At 53.6% G+C, this 21,570-nt stretch overlaps 1 protein-coding gene across 1 annotated transcript; it reads right to left on the bottom strand.

The window, feature by feature from the left end:
- Window positions 1-957: 957 nt before the first annotated feature.
- Window positions 958-19,818, bottom strand: LOC141065374 (uncharacterized). The gene is made up of 7 exons (XM_073557827.1): window positions 18,542-19,818; window positions 18,161-18,270; window positions 17,582-17,708; window positions 17,293-17,373; window positions 15,366-15,464; window positions 6,001-6,099; window positions 958-4,063 (listed from the first exon to the last, which is right to left on the bottom strand). The coding sequence occupies exons 1-7, from the start codon at window positions 19,491-19,493 to the stop codon at window positions 3,609-3,611; spliced, it is 1,923 nt and encodes a 640-aa protein (XP_073413928.1). The 5' UTR covers window positions 19,494-19,818; the 3' UTR covers window positions 958-3,608.
- Window positions 19,819-21,570: the final 1,752 nt, after the last annotated feature.

Here is a 21,570-nt window from a genome sequence, read left to right as displayed (position 1 = left end):
TGCAGCAGCAATGAAGGCAAACAGTTCTAGGATGTATAAAGAGAAGAATTGAGTCTAGATCACGTGAAGTAATTCTCCCCTTCTACTCCTCCTTGGTCAGGCCTCTTCTGGAATCCTGGGTCCAGTTCTTTCACCACATTCTAAAAATACATCGAAAAGCTGAAGCAACTTCAGAGAATAGCGATCAGGATGGTGAGTGGACTGCAAAGTATGTGCTACGAGGAACGGTTAAAAGATCTGGGAATGTTTAGCTTGCAAAAAAGAAGGCCAAGAGAAGATTTAATAGCTGTCCACATATCTGAAGGGCTGTCACAGTGTAGAGTGATCATCATTATTCTCATTTGCACATGGAAACAGTTGAGTTGTAGTTGAGTTACATGGCCATCTTCCCATGTGGAAGCTCTGGTTTACAACCACAATTCTTCCAATAAGAACACTTCCCGCAAGAGGTCTCAGGATTGTAGATGGGCGTAGCTGTTCCCACTGGTCACTGACAGTTCTGAGCTGATGGCACGGCTGGACATCATCCAATTTAGAAGGGAAATAACATGAATCTGCTGCGCTACGTTTACTTGGCTGACCATCATGCTCAACATTGCCCATTTCTTAGTATTTTCAATGCTGAGAAATACATGCAAATACTTATGCATCATGAAAATCCATCAGGGAGGTGTCTGGCCCCAAATTTCTAATAGCCTCAAACATCCAGCCTACGTCATTAAGAACAAGAGATCCTAGAAGTGATGGTATGGCCCACGCAGAGCCCCGATCTCACATCATCCAGTCTGTCTGGGATCACATGAAGAGACAGAAGATCTGGGGTCAGTTCTCCAAGATGTTTGGCACAACCTCCTTCCGAGAGTCTCAATAACCTGTGTACAAGTGACGAGAAAAAGTGATGGGAGGCGACGGGCGGTCACCAGATACTGAGAATGAATGCGTCGGGCGGTCACCAGATACTGTTACATTAACTTTATTAATAAATGAGAAATTTAAATCCTATTAACACTTGAATTTTTGAAAGTTTCTTACTCTGTAGCAATTTTTTTTTCCCCACACCTACCTGAAACCTCTGCACAATACCTAACCCTCCATTTTCCATCCTACATCCAATGGTGTAATGTCAAGAAGGTATGGAGACTGGAGCGCTGCATGTGGCATACATCCTTGTTATCGGTGGTCCGGCACTGGAATGAAGGAACTGATGTAGGATATACACACGTGGTCAAAATTGTTGGTGCCCCTCGTTTAATGACAAAAAAACCCCACAATGTTCACAGAAATAACATGAATCTGACAAAAGTAATAATAAATAAAAAATCTATGAAAATGAACAAATGAAAGTCAGACATTGCTTTTCAGCCATGCTTCCACAGAGTTTAAAACGAAATCGGCCTGGACAGAAATGATGGTACCCCTGACAATAATGTGACAATAGGGACATGTTACATCACGGTGTGTCCACTAATTAGCATCACAGGTGTCTACAATCCTGGAGTCAGTGAGTGGCCTGTATAGAGGCTACAGATCCTCACTGTGCTGTTTGGTGACATGGTGGGTATCACACTCAACATGGACCAGAGGAAGCGAAGGAAAGAGCTGTCTCAGGAGATTAGAAAGAAAATTATAGACAAACATGTTACAGGTAAAAGTTATAAGACCATCTCCAAGAAGCTTGATGTTCCTGTGACTACAGCTGGACATATTATTCAGAAATGCAAGCTCCATGGGACTGTAGCCGACCTCCCTGGGCGTGGCTGCAGGAGGAGAATTGATGACAAATCAAAGAGACGGATAATACGAATGGTAACAAAAGAGCCCAGAAAAACGTCTAAACAGATTAAAGGTGATCTTCAAGCTCAAGGAACAGCAGTGTCAGATCGCACCATCCGTCACTGTGTAAGCCAAAGAGGACTTCATGGGAGACGACCAAGGAGGACACCAATGTTGAAACAAAATCATAAAAAATATCCAGACTGGAATTTGCAAAACTACATGTTGACAGGCCACAAAACGTCTGAGAGAATGTCCTATGGACAGATGAGACAAAAATGGAACTTTTTGGCAAGGCACATCAGCTCTATGTTCACAGATGGAAAAATGAAGCATATCAGGAAAAGAACACTGTCCCTACTGTGAAACATGGAGGAGGCTCTGTTATGTTCTGGGTCTGCTTTGCTGCATCCGGCACAGGGTGTCTAGAATCTGTGCAGGGTACAATGATATCTTAAGACTATCAAGGGATTCTAGAGAGAAATGTGCTGCCCAGTGTCAGAAAGCTTGGTCTCAGTCGCAGATCAAGGGTCTTGCAACAGGATAATGACCCAAAACACACAGCTACAAACACCCAAGAGTGGCCAAGAGGAAAACATTGGACTATTCTGAAGTGGCCTTCTATGAGCCCTGACCTAAATCCTACTGAGCATCTTTGGAAAGAGCGGAAACATGGAAAAGGCAACCTTCACACACGAGACAACTGGAGCAGTTTGCTCTTGAGGAGTGGGCGAAAATACCTGTCGAGAGGAGCAGAAGTCTCACTGACAGGTACAGGAATCGTGTGATTGCAGTGATTGCCTCAAAAGGTTGTGCAGCAAAATATTAAGTTAAGGAGCCATCATTTCTGTCCAGGCCAATTTCAGGAGTTTTATTTAAAAAAAAAAATTCTGTGGAAGCATGGCTGAGAAGCAATGTCTGTCATTTGTTCATTGATTTTTGATTATTATTCTTGGCAGATTCAAGTTATTTCTGTCACCATTGTGGGGTTTTCTGCCATTAAACGAGGGAGGGGTACCAACAATTATCACCACGTGTGTAATGGAATAACTGGGTTTTGCTACAGAGAGATGGGAGCATAACCAATGATACTGGATGCTGCAGCATAGATCTTAATTCTATCCACCAAGTGAAACGGTCCCCCCATAATTCTGGCCAGTGGTAAGAGGGGGTCAGGAGCCATGTTATGCAGTGGCCAATGTCTTCATTTCTTAGGGTACAGATATAAGAACCTCTATTTATATAATGGAAGTAATGGACAGCCACAGCCATGATCAGCCCGTTACTGGTTGAGGGGATCCATCGCCCCGGCCCATCCTTAGCTCCACCTCCACATTTCCGCCCCATCCTTAGCTCCGCCTCCACATTTATAACTAAGGTAAAAACAAACATTTAAACACATAAAAGTTAAAACCAAACGATAAAACGGTGTCGACGGCCCCACACATAATACTGTCTGACGCTTCCAATAATCGTGACGCCGTCCCACAAAAAAGATGCCCAAGTCTGTCCCAGTCTTCGAGCTGTGTCCAGCACGGCTCAGGGTGGTGGTAGAGGAGCAAAAACATCACCCTCTAAAAACAACAGACCAATCCCAGTCCCAAGGCAGCCGCTAGGGGTGATGCCGACATATCCAGGCTATAAAAGGAAGACTGGGATCTTACAATAAGGCACGGCTGTGGCACTCACACTGTCCTTGCCTCGCGCCTACCTGCGTTCATAGCGCTAGGCGACATGAAGGGTGGATCGCCGGCGGGAAGAACGTCTCTACAAAAATGAAGACTGCACACTCCTCGTAATAAATTATGATCCAGTGTAGACGATAGAGGGGAATCTCACCCCACCGGGCCCTGCAGCCGGCAGGAGAAGCTGGGGTTAGTGTCAGCAACCGGGTGGGTGGTGGTAGTCTGAAGGAAGCTGTTGGTGCCGTGCAGCGGGCTTAGCGTGCCCCCGCACTGAGGGCAGGACTGGTGCGTCTCTAGCACGTTGCTGCGCTTACTAAAGGTGCGCTCGCACAGGTCGCACTGCAGGATCTTCTCGCAGGGCATCCAGTCACCGCGCTCTTTGGGGGAAAGGTTACGACCCGGCAGCAGATGCTGCTGCTTGTGATCGTCTTCATTCAAGTGATCGTCTTCAGAGTCTGCGGTTTGCTCATAACTCCGTCTCTGAGGGGGACGCCTCTTTCTCTTGCCAGGACGAGGTCGAGTGGTTACGCAGAGGGTGGAGATACCCGGCAGTGGCTCTCGGTTACAGGCGAAGGTTGGCTGCGACAAAGAGATGATGTCTGCATCTGTGGAAGAACAAGACCATCAGTACAAGTCTGATGCGGAGGACACCATGGACACAGTATGAGAAAGTGACTCATGTGATGGAATATCTGCTCACATGGAGCCTGCCCAGTGGGGGGAAGGGCCGCTGACGGACGAAGGGCCGCTGACGGACGAAGGGCCGCTGACGGACGAAGGGCCGCTGACGGACGAAGGGCCGCTGACGGACGAAGGGCCGCTGACGGGGGGGGGGGGGGGGGGAGGTCCGCTGACGGACGAAGGGCCGCTGACGGGGGGGGGGGGGGGCGCTGACGGGGGGGGGAGGAAGGGACGCTGACGGGGGGGAGGAAGGGACGCTGACGGGGGGGAGGAAGGGACGCTGACGGGGGGGAGGAAGGGACGCTGACGGGGGGGGAGGAAGGGACGCTGACGGGGGGGGAGGAAGGGACGCTGACGGGGGGGGAGGAAGGGACGCTGACGGGGGGGGAGGAAGGGACGCTGACGGGGGGGGGAGGAAGGGACGCTGACGGGGGGGGAGGAAGGGACGCTGACGGGGGGGAGGAAGGGACGCTGACGGGGGGGGGAGGAAGGGACGCTGACGGGGGGGGAGGAAGGGACGCTGACGGGGGGGAGGAAGGGACGCTGACGGGGGGGAGGAAGGGACGCTGACGGGGGGGAGGAAGGGACGCTGACGGGGGGGGAGGAAGGGACGCTGACGGGGGGGGGGAGGAAGGGACGCTGACGGGGGGGGGGAGGAAGGGACGCTGACGGGGGGGGGGAGGAAGGGACGCTGACGGGGGGGGGGAGGAAGGGACGCTGACGGGGGGGGAGGAAGGGACGCTGACGGGGGGGGGAGGAAGGGACGCTGACGGGGGGGGGAGGAAGGGACGCTGACGGGGGGGGAGGAAGGGACGCTGACGGGGGGGGGAGGAAGGGACGCTGACGGGGGGGGGAGGAAGGGACGCTGACGGGGGGGGGGAGGAAGGGACGCTGACGGGGGAGGAAGGGACGCTGACGGGGGAGGAAGGGACGCTGACAGGGGGGAGGAAGGGACGCTGACAGGGGGGAGGAAGGGACGCTGACAGGGGGGAGGAAGGGACGCTGACAGGGGGGAGGAAGGGACGCTGACAGGGGGGAGGAAGGGACGCTGACAGGGGGGAGGAAGGGACGCTGACAGGGGGGAGGAAGGGACGCTGACAGGGGGGAGGAAGGGACGCTGACAGGGGGGAGGAAGGGACGCTGACAGGGGGGAGGAAGGGACGCTGACAGGGGGGAGGAAGGGACGCTGACAGGGGGGAGGAAGGGACGCTGACAGGGGGGAGGAAGGGGGGGGGAGGGCCGCTGACGGGGGGGGGGGGGGGAGGGCCGCTGACGGAGCACTTGGCGACCAGTAAATGCATCTAGGGCACTCAAGTGACATGTCGTTGACCCCACATAGGAGTTATCAATTTGGTGTAGAAGACCTGACAAGAACCTTAGGGGGCTTTACATATAGCGATATTGCTAGCAATATCACTAAAGTGTCACCGATTTTGTGACGCAGCAGCGATATTGCTGGCGATATCGCTATATGTGACACTTACCTCCGACCGGCTCCCCCGCTTGTCTGTCGCTGATCGTGCAGGTCCATTTCTCGTCGGGCGCTTCCTGCTGGCGCCGACGATCGACACGTGGGCGGAGGACGTCATGATCGCCGCGTCTGAAAGGTAAGTAACGACCGCTGCTGCGTCGCTAGTGAGATCTGACTGTTTGGCAGCTCACTAGCGACCAGCGATGCAGCAGCGATCCTGACCGGGTCGAATCGTTGTCGCGAACGCTGGTGCATCGCTAAATGTAAAAGGGGCCTTAAGCGTTGTGATCGCCTTGTAGCGACCATCTTACCCAATACGCTATGACATTTCTGTGAATGATCAGAAGTGGTGTGTACCAACGGCGATTAATGGTGGACAGATTTACACACCTGAGTCAGCATGTAGCGTCTGCTCTTTGCCGTCCTCTGGAGAAAATATGTCTTCTTTTAAGTTCCACAAGGAAAGATCAGGATCAAATCCCGGGATACCTGGAATCAGAGGTCAATCAGAGATACATCCGCCACTGTGCTGGTAATGCTGCTGCCCCCTCCACTGCGCCACACCGGTAGTACAGCCGCCCCCTCCACATTGCCACACTGGTAGTACAGCCACCCCCCTCCACGGCGCCATACCGGTAAGACGGATGCCCCCTCCACGGCGCCATACCGGTAATACAGCAGCCACCTCCATCGAGCTCTACCAGTAATACAGCCGCCATCTCCACCACGCTATACCAGTAATACAGCCGCCATCTCCACCACACTATACCAGTAATACAGCCGCCATCTCCACCACGCTATACCAGTAATACAGCCGCCATCTCCACCACACTATACCAGTAATACAGCCGCCATCTCCACCACGCTATACCAGTAATACAGCCGCCATCTCCACCACACTATACCAGTAATACAGCCGCCATCTCCACCACGCTATACCAGTAATACAGCCGCCATCTCCACCACACTATACCAGTAATACAGTCACCACCTCCACCGCGCTCTACCAGTTATACAGTCGCCACTTCCACCACGCTCTACCAGTAATACAGTCGCCACCTCCACCGCGCTCTATCAGTAATACAGTCGCCACCCCCACGCGCTATACCAGTAATACAGCCGCCATCTCCACCACGCTATTCCAGTAATACAGTCGCCACCCCCACCGCGCTATACCAGTAACATAGTCACCACCTCCACCGCGCTCTACCAGTAATACAGCCGCCATCTCCACCACGCTATACCAGTAATACAGTCGCCACCCCCACCGCGCTATACCAGTAATAGTCGCCACCCCCACGCGCTATACCAGTAATACAGCCGCCATCTCCACCACGCTATTCCAGTAATAGTCGCCACCCCCACCGCGCTATACCAGTAACATAGTCACCACCTCCACCGCGCTCTACCAGTAATACAGCCGCCATCTCCACCACGCTATACCAGTAATACAGTCGCCACCCCCACCGCGCTATACCAGTAATACAGCCGCCAACTCCTCCAAGTTACATCAGTAAGGCTACTTTCACAATTGAGTTTGTGTGCGTTTTTTTGCGGTTTTGCGCACGTTTTTAAAAAAAAAAAAAAACGCATGCTTTTTCTGCGTTGACGTGCGCATTACCATGGGCACGTCAGCGCACCCATAGTCTAAAATGGGTGTTTGGGTGAATTTTGTGCGCATTGCGTGCGCATGCGTTTTTTTGGGACAAGTTGGACGCACAAAAAATGCAACAGGATGCATTTTGTGCGCCAGAGCACACACTACAAAAATATGCATGCGCATACAAACGCATGTGTATGCGCACCCATGTAAAGTATAGGAAAAAAAACCGCAAGTGTGAAACCACCCTAATACAGTCGCCACCTCCACCGCGCTCTACCAGTAATACAGCCGCCACCTCCACCGCGCTCTACCAGTAATACAGCCGCCACCTCCACAGAGTTACACCAGAAATACAGCCACCTCCACCACACTCTACAAGGGATACAGCCGCCACATCCACCGAGATACAGCAGTAATACAGCCGCCACCTGCACCGCGCTCTACCAGTAATACAGCCGCCACCTGCACCGCGCTCTACCAGTAATACAGCCGCCACCTCCACCGAGTTACACCAGTAATACAGCCGCCACCTCCACCGCGCTCTACCAGTAATACAGCCGCCACATCCACCGAGTTACAGCAGTAATACAGCCGCCACCTGCACCGCGCTCTACCAGTAATACAGCCGCCACCTCCACCGAGTTACACCAGTAATAGAGCGCGGTGGAGGTGGCGGCTGTATTACTGGTGTAACTCGGTGGAGGTGGCGGCTGTATTACTGGTAGAGCGCGGTGGAGGTGGCGGCTGTACCAGTAATACAGCCGCCACCTCCACCGAGTTACACCAGAAATACAGCCACCACCTCCACCGCACTCTACCAGGAATACAGCAGTTACCTCCATCGCGCTCTACCAGTAATACAGCCGACACCTCCACCGAGTTACACCAGTAATACAGCCGCCAACTCCTCCAAGTTACATCAGTAATACAGCACCCAACTCTTCCAAGTTACATCAGTAAGGCTACTTCACAATTGAGTTTGTGTGCGGTTTTGCGCACATTTTTAAAAAAAAAAACGCATGCTTTTTCTGCGCTGACGTACACATTACCATGGGGACAGCAGCGCGCCCATAGACTATAATGGGTGTTTGGGTGAATTTTGTGCGCATTGCGTGCGCATGCGTTTTTTTGGGACAAGTCGGACGCACAAAAAACGCAATAGGATGCATTTTGTGCGCCCGAGCAAACACTACAAAAATACGCATGCGCATACAAAAGCATGTGTATGCGCACCCATGTAAAGTATAGGAAAAAAAACGTGAAATGTGAAACCACCCTAATACAGCCGCCACCTCCACCGCGCTCTACCAGTAATACAGCCGCCATCTCCACCGCGCTATACCAGGAATACAGCCGCCACCTCCACCGCGCTCTACAAGTAAGGCTATGTGCACACGCTGCGGTTTTTGCTGCGGTTCCGCTGCGGTTTTGGCCCTGCGGAACCGCAGCAGTTCCACAGACATGGTACTTTACCATGTTAGCCTATGGGTTTTCAAAACCGCAGTGCTCACGCTGCGTTTTTTTCCGCGCGGTTTTGCTGCGGTTTTTTTTCTGCAGCATTTCAATTATTTCTGCGGATTCTGCTGCAGTTTCACACCTTTAACATAGTAGAGGTGTGAAACCGCAGGGCAAAACCGCAGGCCAAAACGCAGCAAAACCGCAGGTCACTTTACCTGCGGTTTTACCTGCGTTTCCGTGCGGAAAAAACCGCAGCGTGTGCACATAGCCTAATACAGCCGCCACCTCCACCGAGTTACAGCAGTAATACAGCCGCCACCTGAACCGCGCTCTACCAGTAATACAGCTGCCACCTCCACTGCGCTCTACCAGTAATACAGGCGCCATCTGCATCGCACTCGACCAGTAATACAGCCGCAACCTGCACCGCGCTTTACCAGTAATACAGCCCCCACCTCCACCGCGCTCTACCAGTAATACAGCTGCCACCTGCACTGCGCTCTACCAGTAATACAGGCGCCATCTGCATCGCACTCGACCAGTAATACAGCCGCAACCTGCACCGCGCTTTACCAGTAATACAGCCCCCACCTCCACTGCGCTCTACCAGTAATACAGCTGCCACCTGCACTGCGCTCTACCAGTAATACAGGCGCCATCTGCATCACACTCGACCAGTAATACGGCCGCAACCTGCACCGCGCTTTACCAGTAATACAGCCGCCACTTCCACCGCGCTCTACCAGTAATACAGCCGCCACCTGCACCGCGCTCTACCAGTAATACAGCTGCCACCTGCACCGCGCTCTACCAGTAATACAGCTGCCACCTGCACCGCGCTCTACCAGTAATACAGCTGCCACCTCCACCGCGCTCTACCAGTAAAACAGCTGCCACCTCCACCGCGCTCTACCAGGAATACAGCTGCCACCTCCACTGCGCTCTACCAGTAATACAGGCGTCATCTGCATCGCACTCGACCAGTAATACAGCCGCCACCTCCACCGTGCTTTACCAGTAATACAGCCGCCACCTCCACCGCGCTCTACCAGTAATACAGGCGCCATCTGCATCGCACTCGACCAGTAATACAGCCGCAACCTGCACCTCGCTGTACCAGTAATACAGCCGCCACCTCCACCGCGCTCTACCAGTAATACAGCTGCCACCTCCACTGCGCTCTACCAGTAATACAGGCGCCACCTCCACTGCGCTCTACCAGTAATACAGGCGCCATCTGCATCGCACTCGACCAGTAATACAGCCGCCACCTCCACCGCGCTTTACCAGTAATACAGCCGCCACCTCCACCGCGCTCTACCAGTAATACAGGGGCCATCTGCATCACGCTCTACCAGTAATACAGCTGCCACCTCCACTGCGCTCTACCAGTAATACAGGCGCCATCTGCATCGCACTCGACCAGTAATACAGCCGCAACCTGCACCGCGCTGTACCAGTAATACAGCCGCCACCTCCACCGCGCTATACCAGTAATACAGCCGCCACCTCCACCGTGCTCTACCAGTAATACTGCCGCCACCTCCACCGCGATCTACCAGTAATACAGCCGCCACCTCCACTGCGCTCCACCAGTAATACAGGGGCCATCTGCATCACGCTCTACCAGTAATACTGCCGCCACCTCCACCGTGCTCCACCAGAAATACAGGGGCCATCTGCATCACGCTCTACCAGTAATACTGCCGCCACCTCCACCGCGATCTACCAGTAATACAGCCGTCACCTGCACCGTGCTATACCAGTAATATAGCCGCCACCTGAACCGCGCTCTACCGGTAACACAGCCGCCACCTCCACCGCGCTCTACCAGTAAAATAGCCGCCACCTCCACCGGCTATACCAGTAATACAGCTGCCACCTCCACCGCGCTATACCAGTAATACAGCCGCCACCGGCACCGCGCTCTACCAGTAATACAGCCGCCACCTCCACCGCGCTCTACCAGTAATACAGCCGCCACCTGCACCACGCTATACCAGTAATACAGCCGCCACCTCCACCGCGCTCTACCAGTAATACAGCCGTCACCTCCACCGCGCTCTACCAGTAATAAAGCCGCCACCTCCACCGCGCTCTACCAGTAATAAAGCCGCCACCTCCACCGCGCTCTACCAGTAATACAGCCGCCACCTCCACCGCGCTCTACCAGTAATACAGCCGCCACCTCCACCGCGCTCTACCAGTAATACAGCCGCCACCTCCACCGCGCTCTACCAGTAATACAGCCGCCACCTCCACCGCGCTTTACAGCAATACATCCGACACCTCCACCGCGCTCTACCAGTAATACAGCTGCCACCTCCACTGCGCTCTACCAGTAAAACAGTCGTCACCTCCACTGCGCTATACCAGTAATACAGCCGCCACCTCCACCGGCTATACCAGTAATACAGCCGCCACCTCCACCGCTCTATACCAGTAATACAGCCGCCACCTGCACCACGCTATACCAATAATACAGCCGCCACCGGCACCGCGCTCTAACAGTAATACAGCCGCCACCTCCACCGCGCTCTACCAGTAATACAGCCGCCACCTGCACCACGCTATACCAGTAATACAGCCGCCACCTGCACCACGCTATACCAGTAATACAGCCGCCACCTCCACCGCGCTCTACCAGTAATACAGCCGTCACCGGCACCGCGCTCTCCCAGTAATACAGCCGCCACCTGCACTGGGCTCTACCAGTAATACAGCCGCCAACTCCACCGCGCTTTACAGCAATACATCCGACACCTCCACCGCGCTCTACCAGTAATACAGCTGCCACCTCCACTGCGCTCTACCAGGAATACAGCCGCCACCTCCACTGCGCTATACCATTAATACAGCCGCCACCTCCACCGTGCTCTACCAGTAATACAGACGCCATCTGCACTGGGCTCTACCAGTAATACAGCCGCCACCTGCACCGTGCTATACCAGTAATACAGCTGCCACCTCCACCGCATTCTACCTGTAATACAGACGTCATCTGCATCACGCTCTACCGGTAATACAGCCGCCACCTGCACCGTGCTATACCAGTAATACAGCCGCCACCTCCACCGCGCTCTACCAGTAATACAGCTGCCACCTCCACCGCGCTCTACCAGTAATACAGCTGCCACCTCCACCGCTCTCTACCAGTAATACAGCCGCCACCTCCACTGCGCTATAACAGTAATACAGCCGCCACCTCCACCGCACTCTACCTGTAATACAGCCGCCACCTGCACTGGGCTCTACCAGTAATACAAAGGCCATCTCCACCGCGCTCTACCTGTAATACAGCCGCCACCTGCACCGGGCTCTACCAGTAATACAGAGGCCATCTCCACCGCGCTCTACCAGTAATATAGCCACCACATCCACCGCGCTCTACTAGTATTACAGTCGCCACCTCCACCGCACGCGCTCTACCAGTAATACAGCCGCCACCTGCACCGCGCTATACCAGTAATACAGTCACCTCCACCGCGCTATATCAGTAATACGGCCGCCAACTCCACCGCGGATCTACCAGTAATACAGCCGCCACCTGCACTGGGCTCTACCAGTAATACAGTCGCCACCTCCACCGTTCTCTACCAGTAATACAGCCGCCACCTCCACAGCGCTCTACCAGTAATACAGCCGCCACCTCCACAGCGCTCTACCAGTAATACAGGTGCCATCTGCATCGCGCTCTACCAGTAATACAGCTGGCACCTCCACCGTGCTCTACCAGTAATACAGCCGCCACCTGCACTGGGCTCTACCAGTAATACAGCCGTCACCTGCACTGGGCTCTACCAGTAATACAGCTGCCACCTGCACTGGGCTCTACCAGTAATACAGCCGCCACCTCCACCGCACTCTACCAGTAATACAGCCGCCACCTGCACCGCGCTCTACCAGTAATACAGCCGCCACCTCCACCGCGCTCTACCAGTAATACAGCCGCCACCTGCACCGCGCTATACTAGTAATTCAGCCGCCACCTCCACCGTGCTCTATCATTAATACAGCCGCCACCTCCCCCGAGTTAAACCAGTAATACAGCCGCCACCTCCACTGTGCTATACCAATAATACAGCCGCCACCTCCACTGTGCTATACCAGTAATACAGCCGCCACCTCACCCGAGTTACACCAGTAATAGCCGCCACCTCCACCGTGCTCTACCAGTAATACTTCTCGACCCTCTCCAATCCGGTTTCCGCTCTTTACACTCCACTGAAACTTCCCTCACTAAAGTCTCTAATGATCTGCTAACAGCTAAATCAAATGGTCATTACTCCATGCTAATTCTCCTGGATCTCTCTGCAGCATTCGACACTGTGGATCATCAGCTCCTCCTCACTATGCTCCGTTCCATTGGCCTCAAGGATACCGTTCTCTCCTGGTTCTCCTCCTATCTCTCCGACCGCTCCTTTACTGTATCTTTTGCAGGTTCCTCCTCCTCTCACCTTCCCCTTACTGTTGGGGTTCCTCAAGGATCGGTTCTAGGCCCCCTCCTCTTCTCCTTGTACACTGCCCCTATTGGTCAAACAATCAGTAGATTTGGTTTCCAGTACCATCTCTATGCTGATGACACCCAATTATACGCTTCTTCTCCTGACATCACGCCAGCCTTTCTAGAAAACACCGGCGATTGTCTAAACGCTGTGTCTAATATCATGTCCTCACTATATCTGAAACTGAACCTGTCAAAGACTGAACTCCTGGTGTTTCCTCCCTCTACTAATGTACCTATACCCGACATTGCCATTTCTGTGTGTGGTTCCACTATTACTCCCCAGCAACAGGCCCGCTGTCTTGGGGTCATACTTGATTCCGAGCTTTCCTTTGCCCCCCACATTCGATCACTGGCTCGCTCTTGTCATCTGCACCTCAAAAACATTTCTAGAATTCGACCTTTTCTTACCTTTGACTCTGCAAAAACTCTTACTGTTTCTCTTATTCATTCTCGTCTATTGTAACTCTCTTCTAATCGGTCTCCCTCTTACCAAACTCTCCCCTCTCCAATCTGTCTTGAATGCTGCAGCCAGGATCATATTCCTCACCAATCGTTACACCGATGCCTCTACCTTGTGCCAGTCATTACACTGGCTACCCATCCACTCCAGAATTCAGTATAAACTTATTACCCTCACCCACAGAGCCCTCCATGGCTCAGCACCACCCTACATCTCCTCCCTTGTTTCAGTATACCACCCTACCCGCGCCCTCCGTTCTGCTGATGACCTGAGGTTAGTATCCTCAATAGTCAGAACCTCCCACTTCCGTCTCCAAGACTTTACACGTGCCGCGCCAATTCTTTGGAATGCACTTCCCAGGTCAATACGATTAGTCCCCAATCCCCACAATTTTAAGCGTGTCCTGAAAACGCATTTATTCAGACTGGCCTATCGCCTCAACACATTAACCTAATCTATCCCTGTGTGGCAGAGCCAAAAGTCTTACCATAACCAGGTTCCCCGCATCATTCTCCCACATGCTTTATGCATCCATTAGCCCTCTGTGTCCGTACTGTCACACACCTAACATTATGGCTGGTCCATACAATCAGGGCAACTGTTACCACCCACCTTTCGTGTCTACCTCTTTCCTCATAGACTGTAAGCTTGCGAGCAGGGCCCTCACTCCTCTTGGTATTTGCTATAATCTACTGTATGTGATTATTGTTATGCTGTAATGTCTATTGTCTGTACAAATCCCCTCTGAAATGTAAAGTGCTGCGGAATATGTCGGCGCTATAAAAATAAAATTTATTATTATTATTATTAATACAGCCGCCACCTCCCCCGAGTTACACCAGTAATATAGTCGCCACCTGCACAGCGCTATACCAGTAATACATCCGCCACCTGCACCGCGATACACCAGTAAAACAGCCGCCACCTCCCCCGAGTTACACCAGTAATACAGCCGCCACCTCCCCCGAGTTACACCAGTAATACAGCCGCCACCTCCCTCAAGTTACACCAGTAATACAGCCGCCACCTCACCCGAGTTACACCAGTAATACAGCCGCCACCTCCCCCGAGTTACACCAGTAATACAGCCGCCACCTCCCTCAAGTTACACCAGTAATACAGCCGCTACCTGCACCACGCTATACCAGTAATACAGCCGCCACCTCCCCCGAGTTACACCAGTAATACAGCCGCCACCTCCCCCGAGTTACACCAGTAATACAGCCGCCACCTCCCCCGAGTTACACCAGTAATACAGCCGCCACCTCCCCCGAGTTACACCAGTAATACAGCCGCCACCTCCCCCGAGTTACACCAGTAATACAGCCGCCACCTCCCCCGAGTTACACCAGTAATACAGCCGCCACCTGCACCGCGCTATACCAGTAATACAGCCGCCACCTCCCCCGAGTTACACCAGTAATACGGCCGCCACCTCCCCCGAGTTACACCAGTAATACGGCCGCCACCTCCCCCGAGTTACACCAGTAATACGGCCGCCACCTCCCCCGAGTTACACCAGTAATACAGCCGCCACCTCCCCCGAGTTACACCAGTAATACAGCCGCCACCTGCACCGCGCTATACCAGTAATACAGCCGCCACCTCCCCCGAGTTACACCAGTAATACAGCCGCCACTGCGCTATTCCAGTGATAGAGATGAAAGTAGAAGACAACAGAACAGTGACTGCAGATCTGGCTGACTGGAACATTGCAGCAGACTCACTAGGGCTGGATGTCTCCTGCTCCTCCTCTAGATGCTCATGGGTTCCGCCATCGTGTCTTATTCTCAATAAGATGTCTGGAGCGATTCTGGAATCTTGTGCTGTCAGGAGAGAATAGAAGTGGACATATGAGCAAGCGGCCACATGTTCCTACCCTCTAACCCTATACAGCAGAGCGTCCCCCATACAAGGCCACATGTTCCTACCCTCCAGCTGAGCGTCCCCCATACAAGGCCACATGTTCCTACCCTCAACCCTACAGCTGAGCGTCCCCCATACAAAGCCACATGTTCCTACCCTCCAACCCTACAGCAGAGCGTCCTCCATACAAGGCCACATGCTCCTACCCTCAACCCTACAGCTGAGGGTCCCCCATACAAGGCCACATGTTCCTACCCTCCAACCCTACAGCAGAGCGTCCCCCATACAAGGCCACATGTTCCTACCCTCCAACCCTACAGCTGAGCGTCCTCCATACAAGGCCACATGTTCCTACCCTCCAACCCTACAGCAGAGCGTCCTCCATACAAGGCCACATGTTCCTACCCTCAACCCTACAGCTGAGGGTCCCCCATACAAGGCCACATGTTCCTACCCTCCAACCCTACAGCAGAGCGTCCCCCATACAAGGCCACATGTTCCTACCCTCCAACCCTACAGCAGAGCGTCCTCCATACAAGGCCACATGTTCCTACCCTCAACCCTACAGCTGAGGGTCCCCCATACAAGGCCACATGTTCCTACCCTCCAACCCTACAGCAGAGCGTCCTCCATACAAGGCCACATGTTCCTACCCTCCAACCCTACAGCAGAGCGTCCTCCATACAAGGCCACATGTTCCTACCCTCCAACCCTACAGCAGAGCGTCCTCCATACAAGGCCACATGTTCCTACCCTCCAACCCTATACAGCAGAGCGTCCCCCATACAAGGCCACATGTTACTACCCTCCAGCCCTATAGCTGAGCGTCCCCCATACAAGGCCACATGTTCCTACCCTCCAACCCTACAGCAGAGCGTCCCCCATACAAGGCCACATGTTCCTACCCTCCAACCCTACAGCAGAGCGTCCTCCATACAAGGCCACATGTTCCTACCCTCCAACCCTACAGCAGAGCGTCCTCCATACAAGGCCACATGTTCCTACCCTCCAACCCTATACAGCAGAGCGTCCCCCATACAAGGCCACATGTTACTACCCTCCAGCCCTATAGCTGAGCGTCCCCCATACAAGACCACATGTTCCTACCCTCCAACCCTACAGCAGAGCGTCCTCCATACAAGGCCACATGTTCCTACCCTCCAACCCTACAGCAGAGCGTCCTCCATACAAGGCCACATGTTCCTACCCTCCAACCCTACAGCTGAGCGTCCCCCATACAAGGCCACATGTTCCTACCCTTGAACCCTACAGCTGAGCGTCCTCCATACAAGGCCACATGTTCCTACCTTCCAACCCTACAGCTGAGCGTCCTCCATACAAGGCCACATGTTCCTACCCTCCAACCCTACAGCAGAGCATCCTCCATACAAGGCCACATGTTCCTACCCTCCAACCCAACAGCAGAGCGTCCTCCATACAAGGTCACATGTTCCTACCCTCCATCCCAACAGCAGAGCGTCCTCCATACAAGGCCACATGTTCCTACCCTCCAACCCTACAGCAGAGCGTCCTCCATACAAGGCCACAAGTTCCTACCCTCCAACCCTACAGCTGAGCGTCCCCCATACAAGGCCACATGTTCCTACCCTCCAACCCTACAGCAGAGCGTCCTCCATACAAGGCCACATGTTCCTACCCTCCAACCCTACAGCAGAGCGTCCTCCATACAAGGCCACATGTTCCTACCCTCCAACCCTACAGCTGAGCGTTCCCCATACAAGGCCACGTGTGGGCACTGGACTAGGAGAACATCAGGATCGCACTCACACTGCTCGGGCTCCGGACTCATGTTCTCCTGCTCCTCGTCCTTGATCTTCAGAAGGATATCTCCATTTATGATCTTATACCCTGTGGAGAAGAAGGAAATCATTAAATCTCTGCTCCGGAAATGGGGCAAATACGAAAAATCCATCAATGAGACTAACTGTGCGGAGATCCTTACATGAAACCATTGTGAAGACACCGATACCTCCCCACCATGCCCGAGCCCAAGCTGCACCCCTCACGCTGTGGGTCAGGACGCCCACACACAGAATAGTACGGTGCCTCATCTTACCCATGCCCTCCAGAGCAGCGTGGATCTCCCGCATCACGTTCTTGTACAACTCCTTCTGCCATTCCTCCAGTCTTAGCCATTCCTTAGCGGAGAAATAGGCTGCCACATCATGGAACGTGACCACACCCTGGAGACCGGCGGCCAAAAGAGAGAGAGACCAGCAGAATAGTGAGTGCAGCTCTGGGGTATAATACAGAATGTAACTCAGGGTCAGTAATGTAATGTATGTACACAGTGACTGCGCCAGCAGAATAGTGAGTGCAGCTCTGGGGTATAATACAGGAGGTAACTCAGGATCAGTAATGTAATGTATGTACACAGTGACTGCACCAGCCGAATAGTGAGTGCAGCTCTGGGGTATAATACAGGATGTAACTCAGGATCAGTAATGTAATGTATGTACACAGTGACTGCACCAGCAGAATAGTGAGTGCAGCTCTGGAGTATAATACAGGATGTAACTCAGGATCAGTAATGTAATGTATGTACACAGTGACTGCACCAGCAGAATAGTGAGTGCAGCTCTGGGGTATAATACTGGATGTAGTCCCTCTTGCACACAGTCAGTTGTTCTCTCACCCGCCCAGGTATGAGGCTCTTCTCATGCTCACTCAGCTCTGTCGGCTCTTCCCACTCTTCCTTGATGGCTGGGGAGCAGCGGTTCGGGTCGGTGTATGGCGGCTCCTCATCTATAATAGAGGGAAGATAAGAGTTAGCAGCAGCTCTCTTCCATCCCTTTGAGACTGCAGAACATGACGTAAGTGGTGACTGGGAGTATTCAGGAGCCGCTAGCCCTGGCCGGACCGCGCGTCTCCTAACACCGCAATGTGTCCCATGTGGCGGTGGGATCGGGTCAGGAGACTTGCGCTCGGGCTGCTGGATCCGGTTGTATGGAGCAGAGGACCCCTGGGGCCCGGGTCAGCCGGTGCATGGGTGCTCGCAGTTGCCATGGTTACGCACCATCTTTCTTTACGGTGTGGCCATTGCTCCCGCAGCCGTTCACGGTCTCGCTGTCCGCACCGACAATCTTGGGCTGGGGAGACAAGCCGGCAGCCATCTTCAGGTGCTTCATGATGCCTCTGATCCTGGCCTCGCCCACAGGCAGGTTCTTGAACCAGCGGGCATAGCCGGGGCGATGGTCAGGCTGGGGCGTGAGGTAGAAGGGCGAGTCTCTGGCCTTCATCTTGTCGGGCCGCTCCTGGGCGTACTTCTCGTAGGCCTTGACCACGTCGCGGTCGGGCTGCTCGGGGCTCTCGTAGATCTGCATGCGCATGGTGTGGCCGGGGTGCAGGCGGCCGCGGCCCGCGCTCAGCTTCTTGGTGTGCTCCAGGTACTTCCTGCCCTGAGGGTCGGACTTCAGGGCGATGTCTCCCCAGCGGAGGCCGTGCTGCTCCAGGGTGCGGAGGCTGAAGTGGAGGCCGATGTTGAAGAAGAGCATGTGCAGCAGGGCGGTGGGGCTGTGCAGGCCGATGGCGCCGGAGGCGTAGAGGCGCTCGATGTCGCGCTCGCTCAGCGGCTGGCTCTGGTGGCCGGGCTGCGGCCCGCGGCCCAGCGTCTTCAGGTAGGACTGCCGCTCCCGCATGGCGCCCACCGTCTTCTGGAACTTGGTCTCCTTGGAGCGGTAGATGGCGTGCGGGTAGCCGCTCCGCTCGAAGTGGCGGTCCAGGCTGCCCAGGATGCCGCGCAGCGTCCCCGCCTCGTACTCCGAGCCGTCCGGCTTGCGGTGGGTGCGGATGAAGGTGGCCAGGAGATCGTCCAGCTCCGCCACCGGGATGGACAGCAGCGGGCGCTCCTCCCGCGCCCGGCTCAGGAACGACTGCACGATGCGCAGGTCAAACTTGGTCTTCTTCAGGGTGTTCTTGTTGTCGGACAGGCCGCCCTCCGCCGCCATCTTCCTCTGTGATGACGTCATAGCCGGAGCCACAGGGTGGGGATGAGATCATCAGATGACGTCACAGCTGTCACACCGGGCCTCCCCGCAAGGTGCGCCTCACGCCGCTCCGGAGACAGATGACGGCGCCGGGCAGCACCGGACAATGACGGGACGGGGAACGGAAACCTGCACGAGCGGCGCGACCACACAGAGCATGCGCACTGCTGACACAGGCAACTGCGCATGCGCGGAGGGAGGAGCGACTGTGACGGCGGATGTGCGGGCGAGAGAGCATGCGCAGCAGAAGCCACCCGGCACCGAAGGGAAGTAGCGCGAGCTGTGCGGTGACTGACAGGACGGAACGAAGGGTGTGAGGAACGCGCGGGGTCATGGCGGCGGAGAGAGATGGACCGGAACACACACACCGACTGTACACAGGAGATATATATATACACACACCGACTGTACACCGGAGATATATACACACCGACTGTACACCGGAGATATATATACACACCGACTGTACACCGGAGATATATACACACCGACTGTACACAGGAGATATATACACACCGACTGTACACCGGAGATATATACACACCGACTGTACACCGGAGATATATACACACCGACTGTACACCGGAGATATATACACACACCGACTGTACACCGGAGATATATACACACACCGACTGTACACCGGAGATATATACACACCGACTGTACACAGGAGATATATACACACCGACTGTACACCGGAGATATATACACACCGACTGTACACAGGAGATATATACACACCGACTGTACACCGGAGATATATACACACCGACTGTACACCGGAGATATATATACACACCGACTGTACACAGGAGATATATATATATACACCGACTGTACACAGGAGATATATACACACCGACTGTACACCGGAGATATATATACACACCGACTGTACACAGGAGATATATACACACCGACTGTACACAGGAGATATATACACACACCGACTGTACACCGGAGATATATACACACACCGACTGTACACCGGAGATATATATACACACCGACTGTACACCGGAGATATATACACACACCGACTGTACACCGGAGATGTATATACACACCGACTGTACACCGGAGATATACACACACCGACTGTACACCGGAGATATATATACACACCGACTGTACACCGGAGATATATATACACACCGACTGTACACCGGAGATATATACACACACCGACTGTACACCGGAGATATATATACACACCGACTGTACACCGGAGATATATACACACCGACTGTACACCGGAGATATATACACACCGACTGTACACCGGAGATATATATACACACACCGAGTGTACACCGGAGATATATATACACACACCGACTGTACACCGGAGATATATATACACACACCGACTGTACACCGGAGATATATATATATATATATATATATATACACCGACTGTACACCGGAGATATATACACACCGACTGTACACCGGAGATATATACACACACCGACTGTACACCGGAGATATATACACACACCGACTGTACACCGGAGATATATATATACACCGACTGTACACCGGAGATATATACACACCGACTGTACACCGGAGATATATACACACCGACTGTACACCGGAGATATATACACACCGACTGTACACTGGAGATATATATATACACACACCGACTGTACACCGGAGATATATACACACACCGACTGTACACCGGAGATATATATATACACACACCGACTGTACACCGGAGATATATACACACACCGACTGTACACCGGAGATATATACACACCGACTGTACACCGGAGATATATACACACCGACTGTACACCGGAGATATATATACACACACCGACTGTACACCGGAGATATATATACACACCGACTGTACACCGGAGATATATATACACACCGACTGTACACCGGAGATATATACACACCGACTGTACACCGGAGATATACACACACCGACTGTACACCGGAGATATATATACACACACCGACTGTACACCGGAGATATATATATATACACCGACTGTACACCGGAGATATATACACACCGACTGTACACCGGAGA

Source organism: Dendrobates tinctorius, unplaced genomic scaffold (assembly GCF_039654945.1).
Source record: "Dendrobates tinctorius isolate UK_male_01 unplaced genomic scaffold, ASM3965494v1 ptg000251l, whole genome shotgun sequence".
NCBI classification, from domain to species: Eukaryota; Metazoa; Chordata; class Amphibia; order Anura; family Dendrobatidae; genus Dendrobates; species Dendrobates tinctorius.
This window is presented reverse-complemented; position numbering and strand designations above follow the sequence as displayed.